This window comes from Coffea eugenioides, chromosome 9, assembly GCF_003713205.1.
Source record: "Coffea eugenioides isolate CCC68of chromosome 9, Ceug_1.0, whole genome shotgun sequence".
Classification (NCBI taxonomy): Eukaryota; Viridiplantae; Streptophyta; class Magnoliopsida; order Gentianales; family Rubiaceae; genus Coffea; species Coffea eugenioides.
The window spans coordinates 2,404,565-2,416,942 of NC_040043.1; the positions used below are offsets into that span (position 1 = coordinate 2,404,565).

Consider the following 12,378-nt stretch of genomic DNA (forward strand, 5'->3'; position numbering starts at 1 on the left):
TGGGTTAATTTTACATTTTGCTAAAATTATAAAGGGCCAAATATAATTAGCAAAACGTTTTAGGGTTTTCAAAGTAAATAAAATGTCAAACCTAACTAGGAACTCCCACTTTCTTTGTTGAGGCGTCACTTGCTTTTCCTTGTTTTTTACTTTCTTTTGTTTCTTCTTCTTCTTCCTCTAGGCTACAACAATGACTAACTCTCTCCCTCTTCTTTTATATCACACAATAAACTCATTGAAAGCTCTCCCTTTTCTTTATTGTTTCTTTTGTTTTTGTTTTCTCTTTCTCCTAAATCCAATTCAACTCTTTCTATAGCTTTTGAGTGTTTGTTCACGTTAGGCATGGCGAATTGGGATCCACTTGGAAATTAGGACATGGGAACTTCATGCATATTTGGTCAAAATTTTGGGTTTAAGAAAGTGAAGATTAGCTAAGGAGGTTTGGCATGGAGGGCTTTTTAAACCGAAGCACTGGTTTCTTTTCATCTTGGCAAAACCAGTCAGAAGCATCCATCTTACTCTAGCAAAGGGAAAAAACCGAGTTTTGTCCGATTTCATCAATTCCTTATCAAACCCGATTTTTGACCAGGTTTGATCGAGTTTTTTAAAGATGGTTTTTAAGGTAGTTCGGACCAGACAACTGACCGGTTCCCAGTTCGACTGACTGGTCTGGTCCAAGTTTAAAAACATATAGCCTTTGACTGGGACCTCACATACTAACTACTTGTAGTATACAGGTGGTTGTGCATAATGTACGTAGCTAGGTCCCCAAAACAATACATGCATTGGAGTTTCCATGCATGCATGCTGCTGCAGCAGCAGCATATAAATACGACCACTAGTTTAATTAGTGCGCAGTAAGTGGTTAATTTTGTAGTAGCTACTACTACTACTATTTAGCGTACGTGATACCATTGAGCGTGTGTCGCTCGGAAGGAAGGGAAGCATGTGTCGCTTGGATTCTGGGCGTCCTAGTTCCAATCTTAAGCGAATGCAAGACGCATAACAGTGCTGTCTCTCTTTCTCTCTCAGTTTCTTCCTGTCTTATCCTCTTGTCTGGTACTGGAGTGCCGGTGGTAAATGATCGGCTAATTACAATAATGGTCATTGGGTAGCTGAGCCCGAGATGGATTTGTGCACTGCCGCCAGCCTGCATGGGTGGGAGGTGGGGTCCCGGCAAACTGCTTGCCTAATCCATCTTCAGGGGACCACCCAACCCAAGATCGGCCTGCGATTCCTTCAATATTCACAAACATCATCGGCAGTGCTGTATACTTTACAAACCCAAATTGCTCACTGCGGCTGAATGTAAATGCGCTCTGATACACGGACACCAGTAGGGGCGGCAACCAAGCACTGCAGATATTCTTTATTTTTGACTCCCAATTCCAAACCAATAGTACTCAACAAACAAGTTCAGAGAATCGAGTCCAAATTAGAATTGGGAAAATGTAAAGGTTAAATGATACTAGCAGCAGCAGCAGCAGCAGCAGCATTTGCCTGTGTAATTCACTCATTTTAATGGGACACGGAATTCAATCAGGATTCATCTGTTATGGGCTGTTCGTCACACGTGGTTAGGGGCATGGCAGACAGGGTTAGGCTGTAGAGTCCGACCTGTTGATTTGGATTTTGTAAGATTGGACCCCCCATCTTCAGTTTTGGGACGACCAATAAAAAGAAGACGGAATTTATTTATTGGTTGGACATCGTCAATCTAAATCTAAATAGCAAAATAAACGGGACCAGTTACTTAAAAATAGTACTAAGTAAAGACTAACTAGAAAAGAAAAAATAAATAAATAAACACAAAAGAGTCTGATTCGTCCGATTCTATTTCTGACTGCCCCGTATCCCCTGCCTTGCGTGAGTGAGAGCTTCAGTTTTTCCCTTCCCAGTTCCCACTACTGAAGTCAGTAACACTGTAGTAAAAGTAGGAAACTACTATTTTTTTTTTTTTTTGACACGATAACTTTCTATAGGATGAGGAGGGGGAGGGCCCATGGGAAGTGCCTGAAGTAGGAAACTACTACTGCTCGTGCTAACTACTAAGTGGACTCGTTCCAGAAGTTGAGGACCCCATGGGGCCCCAGCCCCAGCCCCACCCCCACACTATTCCAAAATCCAGACACAGGGAGGAGCATCTGTTTCCTCTCTTCCCTACTTTGCTCAGTTGCTGCCACAGGTTTTGCTAAATCAAGGGAGAGAGGAGTTGCTTCCTTCTCTTCTTTTTCTTTCTTTCTTTCTTTCTGCTAGTGTGATTTTTTCTCTCTGATTCCTCAACTCAACAACACTGCACGTCTCCTACTGTTTGCCACTGTCATTTCAGGTGCTTCAAACTCCTCCTTACTTTTCTGGGGGCTCTTCTAAAATTTGACGAGTTTTACTTACTTCCGAGTTTAGCCTGTTATATCTACCATGCTGATGGATCTGGGCCGTGCCTAAATTTAATCTTTTCTCATCAAGATCTGATTTTTTTTTAATGGGTCTTCAAGTTGAAATCATGCTCTTGAATTTGCCCTCGAATAATTTGTATGCACCTGTATGGCTGTATTTGTATACTTGTCTGATGCTTGCTTTCGTGAAACTGCCTGGGGTTTTGCTGGAGCTGACTGGATTGACTCCCGTCTCTACTTTTTGGTGGTCCTCAATTCTTTTCCGTGTCTTCTGAGTTTCAGTATTTTCCACGGACACTATTTTTTTTTCTTAAAGTTGAAATTAATACAATCTAGTGTCCAAGACCCCTTCTTCAAAATTTTAAGCTGGACCTCTGTTTTGCCGCATATATCAGCCTAGTCTGTATCTGTTCTGTAGCAGCTCCTTGTGCATGTTACCTCCAGGTTCCATCCTTACTCCTTAGTAACAATTGATGGAACTCTGCATGACGCCTTGTGTTTGAGCTCCTTTCTAGTAGTTTCTGTAACTTTAATTTCATCCTTCTTGCGATTCTGCTTGTGAAAGATTGCATCTTGATGGGCCTGTTTTGCCTTAATTGTTGCCTTCAATGCATTTCATCTGTGATCTAGGACTTGACTACGTGCGAATTTTCTTTATCATTATATCATACCTTCAGTACTTCTCCTCCATTTGTTGACCTAATCTGTAATTCTTGTTGGTTATTACCTTAACCATATAGCATCAAGATAGCTAGTGATAATTCAGCCAAAAAAATGTTAAAGGTCTTATTTCTGGCTTGTATGTTACTATAAATCTGTTGATCATCGCGTTTGTAACTTTCCAAATGAGTGACTAGTTATTACTGTCGTGGTCAGAGCCAGGGGAAAGCTTATGATCCAGTCTGGTTGTACAAGTGTTGAAGAATACGTCAATCTTTATGGAAAGCTATATTTGCCATAATTTTGGCGGATGCTGAATGACGCTTGAGTTGAATCTGATCTTTACAATTAATTGTCTCCATACTCTTATATGGCCTCAACAACTGCCATTAGACCTTCTGCAGAACAGCGACAGAAACCCTTAGGTGATAATCAAAATAGCGAAATGAAGGATTGCGGGTCTCTGCCCCCGCACGTCTCAAAAACAAGCAAATCCAAGTCAGCTTTACCCAAGAAATTACCAGAATCTGGGAAAGTGATGACGACAGTTACTGTAGAATCCTTGGAAATCAAAAACCCATCAAATTGCAATGGAAGAGGATCTAATAATCCATCAATAGAAATATCTCATTCAAATAATCCTTCAGCTGATGTTGATCGAGTTTCAAGAACTGTAGGTCTTGTGCTCAGTGAAACTGGAAGCTCATCAGAAGCTTCAGGTGAAAAAGAGAAGAAAGCTTCTGAGCTTGAAATCACGAAGAACAGTTCCGTCTCTGGAAAACTGAGTGACGGGGCTAGCAGTCTTGGGAAAACCAGTGGGAGTGCTAAAACTAGTGATCGTGCTGATTTTGTTGAGAGTGGTAAGAGCAGTATGTGTAGAGACAGCACTAGCAGTGATGTTAGCGATGAAAGCACTTGCAGCAGTTTCAGTTGCAGAGTCAGCAAACCCCATAAAGCAAATGACTTGAGATGGGAAGCCATCCAAGGAATCCGAACAAAAGATGCTATGTTGGGCTTAAGCCATTTCAGATTGCTGAAAAGGCTGGGTTGTGGAGACATTGGGAGTGTTTACCTTGCGGAGTTGAGTGGAACCAAGTGTTACTTTGCCATGAAAGTAATGGACAAAGCATCTCTGGCAAGTCGTAAGAAGCTTCTTCGTGCTCAGACAGAAAGAGAAATACTACAGTCCCTGGATCATCCGTTCCTTCCAACCCTCTACACGCATTTTGAGACAGATAAATTTTCATGTCTGGTGATGGAATTCTGCCCTGGAGGAGACTTGCACACTCTTCGGCAAAGACAGCCAGGCAAACATTTTTCTGAACAAGCAGTAAAGTATGATCTTTGTCTAATCCTTTATAGAATAACTTTTCAATATTGAAGATGCTTTCATTTGCTCATGCTCTTTTCTCCTTTTCAATGTTTTCCCGTGATTGAATCTTCTTTTGCAAGTCATAGCTGCAGCATTTATCCTTCTATAGTTTGAAAGCTCATAAGATGAGGTAGCCCTTTGCATCTTGTGGGTTTTTCTCTGCCTCCAGCTGCCTGTAAATTTTGTACCTTTCCAGATTTCTTTGATCACTTTGTAGTTGAACCTCAACTGATATATTACTTCTTCTCCTGGATACTTCTGAGGAGTCCGATACTCAAAAGTATTTGGTAGTATTTTCAAGATTTCTGGTGCTCCGACTTCCATAATGCAGTTGTTTTATGAAATTGATGAGCACATTGTAGACATGTGATACTGTCTTTTACTTGTGTCATAGAGTTGAGTGAAGGTTAAATTTTGACCATTAAACTCTGAATTACAAGTTAGGGAGCTTCAGGTTTCAACAGTACATGTTAAAATCTCACTGTGACTACAATTTCAATCTCAATCTGTGTCTAAGAAGAAATGATAGTGAAACTTGAGCATTTTGAATTAGGTATTAAATGAAAGGGAACCCTTGATGGAATGGTAAGGTTGCTCCAGCGCTATTTGCTAGGCATGGGTTGGTTATGCCAGAAAAACTGTGTGCTACTGAGAACAAGGCAGTACCACGAATCTCGCACACTCGGTTCATACTGTTTATTATGTGTTAAATATGTCCAGGAAACAAGTTGGGCAGTGTTTTTTCCAAGTAATTTACTACTTACTTAGTCTTATGATATTTTCCTTTTTCTTGTTTTTTATTTTGTGAGCTGGAATAATGCAATTGCAAATGTCTGGCTTTCTTCCATTTCACCCAGCCATAAGCATCTTTATGAAAGAACACACTTTGATTGAGGCAGGCGGAATGTTCGCCTTTTACACTTCTTCGTTGTCCTTTTTGCAGATTTTATGTGGCAGAGGTCCTCCTAGCTCTGGAGTATCTCCACATGCTTGGGATTGTCTATCGTGACCTCAAGCCAGAAAATGTCCTTGTACGGGAAGATGGACATATAATGCTATCCGATTTTGACCTTTCCCTTCGTTGCGTTGTTAGCCCAACACTAGTTAAGACCTCTTCTATTGAATCAGATCCCCTCCGGAAGAACCCCATTTATTGTGTCCAGCCAACTTGCATGGAACCTGCCTGCATGCAACCATCCTGTGTGGTTCCAACAACTTGCTTCTCTCCTCGCCTCTTTTCCAGCAAGTCCAAGAAGGACCGGAAGCCGAAAAATGAGATCAGGAACCAAGTCAGCCCGTTGCCAGAGTTGATTGCAGAACCAACTAGTGCACGTTCTATGTCATTTGTAGGGACCCATGAATATTTGGCGCCTGAAATTATCAAAGGCGAGGGTCACGGAAGCGCTGTAGATTGGTGGACTTTTGGGATCTTTCTTTACGAACTTTTGTTTGGTAAAACGCCATTTAAAGGATCTGGAAATCGAGCGACGTTGTTCAATGTTGTGGGACAGCCCCTCAGATTTACTGATTCACCTGTTGTTAGTTTTGCTGCAAGGGATCTTATTAGGGGATTGCTTGTGAAAGAACCACAGCATCGGTTGGCGTACAAAAGAGGCGCAACTGAGATAAAGCAGCACCCTTTCTTTGAAGGAGTTAATTGGGCACTCATCCGCTGTGCTACCCCCCCTGAGATCCCAAAGCCAGTTGAGGTTGAGAGGATACCTGTTCCAGCAGCTTCAACAAGTGAGAAGGCTGCTAAGGCTGCGGCTGCTGCAGATAAAAAAGGCTTTGATAATTACCTGGAATTTGATTTCTTTTAGCACGAAGGAATATAGCAGTGTGGAGATTTGTTTAATTTATGGAACGAAAATATTCTGGAAAAGTAAACATTGCTAGTTGTAGGGATGGCAAGACTTTCGTTCATATTAGTTGATGATGAAAAATTGTATGTATTGTTTGTCCTTGTCCTGCTGCCGTTTAACGGTTTCACATACTGTAGTGTGCCATAAACACTACTAATCATGTACGAAGTAAAGTCTATTCTTCAACTTGTAGAATACAAAGACAACAGTGTTGATGGTTTTCTCCAGGGCGAGAATTGCTTCTGTACAGCAGCTTTGGATATCTATTGAGAGAATTCTATTGTCCAGGCAACCAACCAACTAATGATTAGGATTGCAGGAGTTTTGACTCTTTTGATGTACGGCACCTTTCGCAAAAACAATACAGGATATGGTAAGTAGGGATTAAACATGAGAAAGCTGTGCCCTTTTTAACTCCAAGAAGTTGTACTTGGTACCTGTATTGTTGGTGTATGTGCTGCAGCAAAAACGGTGTTGTTAACACTTTTTTCAACTATTTTGCCTGCGTCAATGCTTTATAGGGATGTCTCTTCTTTGAGATGCAATATATAATAATATATTTTGCCTAAACCCTTTAGCATATTAAATTTCTGTGCAAAACTTTGATTATTGGTATAATATAAACTAAGAAACTATATACACAATGAACAAAATTAAGCAATTGGTAAACAACAATATTGTGGGCCAGACTCTGATGATCACCAGGTAGAAAGTATACTTAAGAATGAACATTAAAGTGATTAAGATGAGACATCGTTTGCGGTGAGCGCGGATCACCTTCAGTCGGACGCTCTCCCAACTGGGCTATTCACCCAGGTGCATGAGCATCGACTCTCTCAGCTCTTGAATGCAGGATTTGCTGTTTTAGAAATCAGCTACCTTGGGTTTGAAGCATCCACAGCTGAAGGATTGATCGGTAGCACTGCTTGAACGTTGTTGACTGTGCATAGGTTGGGAAGTATGGTTGTCGTCGGAGTAGGTACCCTGTGCCTGTGGAGAGGGAGAGGTTCCAGAGGGAGAATCCCTGATCATGAAATCAAGCGTCTCCTTTCCCTCACATATTACCTTCACCTCGCAGAACTCAGGTGCACCTTTTACTATCTGATCGATCACTCCACTCGCTGATCTCTTAGACCTCACCTTCCTGAACGACCACGCAGTCCATGGGAAAGAAATTAACTCCATTGGTTTTTCGTTCCCCCAAGGTTTGAAAACAAAAATTAATAAATAACATTAGAGATGTAGTGTTGCATGAATTTGTACCTGAGGATGGCTTTGGTGGTGCCCAGCACAAGTTTTCTTATGTTGAGGATGGGAATGAGGTCTAATATTGCTTTTGCCTCCGCGTCACTTTCAATAAGAATGGTGTCCACCTTAACCTGATCAAATTGCAAAGAGTTCTATTGTTTTTCTTTTCTTTTCCTTACAAAATTCAACTGTTCCATAATGTTGTCAAACCCCCAACACCACCAAATTTGCAGATTTTATTGCTCAAATTTAGTATTAAGAGTATGACAGGTACGAACCTCGGCAGCAGAGGAACATGCATTGAGAAACTTGTCAAGGAATTGTGTGCGCTTCCCCCTTTCTTGAGCCATGTAAATTTCCTTCTGCTCAGGGTTCACTTGACTCACTGGCATCATTCCCACTGCCATATTTAACCCCCAACGGAATAAGAATCATCATCATGGAAGATGGAAGTTGCTCTTGAAGATATGTTTAGTATTTGCTAGAGTAATAATATCCCCTGAATTCAGCTGTAGAAATTAGTAAACTAGCTTTACTTACGCGGGGTTGGGATGTGCTTAATCTCGGGGAAGACATGGACTAGAAAGAGCAGAGGAGTGGTAGTTGGATCATTGTTGGCGGTGGCGGCGTGATTGAGCGTCCATAAAAGCGCATCCATGCTGGCTGAGTCCTGATCGGCGGCCCTCTTGCCGCCCCCATTCCCCTGCTGCCCCCCCTGCACTAGTGCCACATAGTACACTGCATCTTCTGATTCCGCCTCGTGGAAATCGAACGAAAACAGAGTACTAGTTCTGCTGCTGCACTGCTCCTCCAATTCCAAGCCTACAACTTGACGTTGATCCTCTTCTCTAACGCTATCCAGGGGACCCCCCGTGCTCTTATTGAAGTCAAATACCTTTCTTCTTCTTGAATATTCAGGCTCGTCTTCTTCTTCTTCGATCTCGCTCACCCCACCAGTGCTACCCCATCCACCGCTGCTGCTCATCATCATCATCATCTGGAAATCATCATCACCTTTATAATGAGCTGATGACGGTGGACCCCATGGACCTTTTTGATGGTCAACACTAGTGACGGCAACCACAGGCATGCTTTCGGATCCATAAAGGTTCTGAGCTTTATCATCTGCCCTCCGCATCTCACCTGTGATTGGCCGGCAGAAAAGTCAGTTAGCTCCTACTGTGAGATTTTTGATGATAATGATATGATCAATACTCCTACCAGTAGCAGTAGGTAAGAAAAGCAGAAAGGTAGTTAAGGAGACAAGGATATTGCTTGTTTTGCTTTTGGGGAAATTTAGATGCATGGAATAGGATTAATCACTCCTAAACCCACAGCAAATGCTTAAAAGTCCGCAGCATTTGATTAAAAAGTACATGGTGATTTTGTCGAAGTTTCATACCCTTTTGACTTTTCATTGTACGGTTTGGCCGCTGAATCTTTCAAAGTCCAAATAAACTAACGGACACGCAGTGCCATTCATTTTCTTTTTCTTCGTTTAAAGCATATCTGCAGCGAATCACAATCAGGTTTTGGCAGTGACTTGGTTCAGCACCCACAGCCTAAGCTTCTTCTCGGCTCAGAGTAATCTAATTTCAGGCGCGACTTTCCCACCTTGGTTGGCTTATTGCATAGGTACATCTTAAATGATCAGTGGGTTAGTTTTTTTTTTTTTTTTTTTTCATAGCTTTAAATTGTTGGTTTCTTGTGAGCTCTTTTTCACTCTTCTGCTCTCTATTCTTGTTGTTGATAAAAGCCAATCCATTGATATTTATTGGAAATAAAAGACACAAAAAATAAAAAAAATAAAAAAACTGAAATTGATGACAGCAATGCAAACATCATCAGCAGATGATAATAAAAACAAGTGATTTGTGGGGCATTCTTTTGCCAAGAACTTAAAAACCTCCAAAAAGAACATCCCGATATTCTAAGGATGGGCGGAATTAAACATGTATTCTTAGGTCAATGTGCATTTACGAACCAACTCATCTTCTTCGTTAACTGTTGGATCTGTATATGTATTATGCATATCATTAAACATGTAGCCTTTTTTTTTTTTGGGTCAAAATCAACTGACTAAGGACATCCATACTGTATTTTGCATCAAAAAAGCTTCTGAAAATGGTGGAAGGATTGCATGTTCCCTTTGGTGCTATAATTTGATTTGGTCCACCTAATTCTACAATATCCGAATTGTAGTCCTTATATGTACGGCTATTGCTCCCTATCGCAGAGGAAGAACTTGAAGCTTCAAGTTGCCATTGGATTTTTACCTTTATTTATTTTTTTCTCGAGGTAAGCAGTAAAAGGGTGAATGCGCGCGCTTTTCCTGCTTTGCTTGGGGATTCCATCTATTACGAGCAGGTAAAATTAGAAGAAAATATTCATGCATGCTTATCACTATGCTGTAGTAGAAGAGTAAAATTCCACGCGCGTCTTTCAAAAATTCATGCAGTTGACTGCGAAACTCTCTCATCATGTAAATTCAAGCTGATTATCCATCTCCTACGAGTAAGAAGATTCTCAGGCCACATCGTCTTGTTCTTTCTGACGCCACCTCATGAGTTCACCCTCTACCACCTGCTTTGCTGCTTCAGCCATCTCTGCCTGTTTTAAAGCATCCTCAATGGCAGCCTCTATTGCCTCTTTTTCTTTCATAGAGGACTCCACCTTTTTGAGCATTTCATTTTGACTTGCTTCAATTGATTCAATCTGAGCCATGACGGTTGCTACTTTTAGGTCAGCATCTGATTTTGATTCCTCAGCTTTCTTGCTCAAAGACTCGAATTCCTCAACAGATAACTTGATCTTGCCATGCAAATCTGAAGTTGAGCCTTGGACAGCATCAGTTTTGGATGAACTATGAATGATTTCGCCTGCGTGCCTTTCTGCTTCCTTTGCTGCTTCAACCTCACTCAGTGCTACTTGTAGCCTTTCCTCTGCTTCCTTGGCTGCAATACGTGCTGTTTCAGCATCTTGCTTAAGTAATGAGATGTCCTTCCTGATCTCTTCTGCTCCCTGCCTAGCATTTTCAGCCTCCGACACCAGCTGTTGGAGTTTTAAGCGCATATCATCGTACTCTCCTTGGGGATCTCCTGCAAGAGCTGCGTCGAGCTGTGCTTTATATCTCTCCAATTCACTTTGCAAAGTTTCAGCTGTTAATTCTGCTTTCGATGCCTTGTCCTTCAATTCAGAATGGTCCCTCTTGACATTATCAAGCTCCTCCTTAAGGAAATCTACTGAGCTTCTCTGTAAGTTTTGTTCCTGCACAATTTCTCGCAGTCTTCTTGTAGCATCATCAAGCTCTGCTGTGGCGATTTTCAGAGAGGACATATCTGATTCTCTAACATTTTGCAGCTGTTCTTGCAAAAGCTTGATTGCCTCCGTTGTTTCTTCGAGCTTTTCCTCGAGAATTTCGCTAGCATCAAATTCCTCTTTCAAGGATTTGATTTTCAGCTCTACTTGTTCGTTGGCTGTTTGGCGAGATTGGAAGCGAGCCTGCCTTTCTTCGTGATGCTTATTTCCTTCTTCTTGCGCCTGGAGCGTGGCTAACTTGACCTCTCCCAGTGTATCGCGCAAGGTGGTGATTTCACTGGAAATTCGAGTTAGCCTGTCTCGGTAAACTTGGGTGACGTGCTGGGCGTCCGCAGCCTCTTGAAATGCAGCCAGTTTTGCTTCGAGGACTCGATCAAAATCCTGTCGGAGGGTTGTAAGCTCTTGTTTAGCAGAGATGAGCTCAGCAGCGGAGGCCTTGTATAGTTCTCTTTCGCTGTCGACGTCCTGTTTCCAAGCATCGATGCCAAGGTGTTGTCTGCTGGATTTGTGTTCCTCGAGCTCCCTGGCTCTTTGCTTTGCAGCTTCTGTTTCCTCGATGGCCGTTTGCTTGGATTCACTAATGATTTCGAGCTTGTTTGTCAGTTCCTGTAGCGTTCTGTTGGCTTTCTCGAGTTCCCGGAAAGCTTGAGCTTTTGTGGTTTCTGTGCATTTGAGTCGTGCCCTGAAGTCCTCCAGTTGCTTGAGGGCCAAGTGAAGGGCGGATTCTTTCTCGAGCACTCTCTGCTCCCCACCCAACACCCAACAAAAAAAAAAAAAAAAAAAATTACTATCCTGCGTCCGACCATGGAGGTAAAAGTGATGGCGATACGATAGATTCTATGTTTTAAAAAAAAGGGCGGCTTCAATTTAGAATACTATACCTCATCAGCAGCAGAGGAATTTTTTGGCTTTCTAGAGAGAAGGGGCTGCTTCTTGTTGTTGTCGTCGTTGTTGGACCTAGGCGAGGTTGCAGGATCTCCGAATAAGCTAACCGCGGCCTTGACAGATTGAAATGGAGCGCTGGTGTCCACCTCTCCCACCTCAGTTCTTGGAGAGCCTCCATTGCTGGATCTCGGAGTCCCCACTGTTGGTTTCGGTGAACCCGCCAGAATTGTAGAATCCAAGGAACGAGTTCGTATGTGGAATCCGAACATTGTAAGAATTTCTTTTTCGGAAGGAAATTTTTTACCTACAACAAATTAAATCACCACAAAAAATTCAGTTTATTTATTTCTTTTAATGTTTTTTTAAAAACGTAGCAAGCTCGTCAAGTACTATCATATCATATTTAGTTCAATCCACCAAAATAATTACTACGAGCATTGTTGTTGATTCTTGAAAATGGCTCACTTCAATGCCCTCCAACGGGAAAGGAAAATAAAACACACACACACAAAGCGGTAAAAATGAATGGCTGGGAAGGAAATAAGGAGTGACAATGACAAGAATCCTCAAATGATTGCAGACTCGGCTGGTACAAAGCATGCCTATAAAACATACCTCAAATGATGGATCACTTTTG

The 12,378-nt window shown here is 41.9% G+C and overlaps 3 protein-coding genes across 4 annotated transcripts; 1 reads left to right on the plus strand and 2 right to left on the minus strand.

Annotated features, from left to right (window-relative positions):
* The first annotated feature begins 2,156 nt into the window (after positions 1-2,156).
* On the plus strand, positions 2,157-6,517 carry LOC113782948 (serine/threonine-protein kinase D6PKL2). 2 transcript variants are annotated; one of them, XM_027328931.1, is made up of 3 exons: positions 2,157-2,329; positions 3,273-4,391; positions 5,372-6,517. In XM_027328931.1, exons 2-3 carry the CDS (start codon positions 3,427-3,429, stop codon positions 6,246-6,248), a joined length of 1,842 nt encoding a protein of 613 aa, XP_027184732.1. In that variant the 5' UTR covers positions 2,157-2,329; positions 3,273-3,426; the 3' UTR covers positions 6,249-6,517. The 2 variants fall into 2 exon arrangements, with proteins under 2 accessions (XP_027184732.1, XP_027184733.1); XM_027328932.1 differs by lacking the exon at positions 2,157-2,329 and adding an exon at positions 2,350-2,840.
* A 366-nt stretch (positions 6,518-6,883) lies between these two features.
* On the minus strand, positions 6,884-9,002 carry LOC113783539. Its single transcript, XM_027329697.1, has 5 exons — positions 8,941-9,002; positions 8,079-8,681; positions 7,817-7,938; positions 7,554-7,669; positions 6,884-7,434 (listed from the first exon to the last, which is right to left on the minus strand). The coding sequence occupies exons 1-5, from the start codon at positions 8,954-8,956 to the stop codon at positions 7,155-7,157; spliced, it is 1,137 nt and encodes a 378-aa protein (XP_027185498.1). The 5' UTR covers positions 8,957-9,002; the 3' UTR covers positions 6,884-7,154.
* A 1,062-nt stretch (positions 9,003-10,064) lies between these two features.
* LOC113783298 (WEB family protein At1g12150-like) lies at positions 10,065-12,378 on the minus strand. Its single transcript, XM_027329390.1, has 3 exons — positions 12,357-12,378; positions 11,738-12,045; positions 10,065-11,597 (listed from the first exon to the last, which is right to left on the minus strand). Exons 2-3 carry the CDS (start codon positions 12,008-12,010, stop codon positions 10,065-10,067), a joined length of 1,806 nt encoding a protein of 601 aa, XP_027185191.1. The 5' UTR covers positions 12,011-12,045; positions 12,357-12,378.

What these genes read in the sequence shown, in the direction of transcription:
- LOC113783298 (XM_027329390.1), bottom strand. Translation starts at nt 12,010, where the DNA reads ATGTTCGGATTCCACATACGAACTCGTTCCTTGGATTCTACAATTCTG. An exon ending in ATTCCTCTGCTGCTGATGAG is followed by an intron (nt 11,598 to 11,737) that starts GTATAGTATTCT and finishes GGTGGGGAGCAG; the next exon opens with AGAGTGCTCGAGAAAGAATC.
- LOC113782948 (XM_027328931.1), top strand. Translation starts at nt 3,427, where the DNA reads ATGGCCTCAACAACTGCCATTAGACCTTCTGCAGAACAGCGACAGAAA. An exon ending in TTTTCTGAACAAGCAGTAAA is followed by an intron (nt 4,392 to 5,371) that starts GTATGATCTTTG and finishes TCCTTTTTGCAG; the next exon opens with ATTTTATGTGGCAGAGGTCC.
- LOC113783539 (XM_027329697.1), bottom strand. An exon ending in CATGTTCCTCTGCTGCCGAG is followed by an intron (nt 7,670 to 7,816) that starts GTTCGTACCTGT and finishes CAATTTGATCAG; the next exon opens with GTTAAGGTGGACACCATTCT. An exon ending in ACCACCAAAGCCATCCTCAG is followed by an intron (nt 7,435 to 7,553) that starts GTACAAATTCAT and finishes GTGGTCGTTCAG; the next exon opens with GAAGGTGAGGTCTAAGAGAT.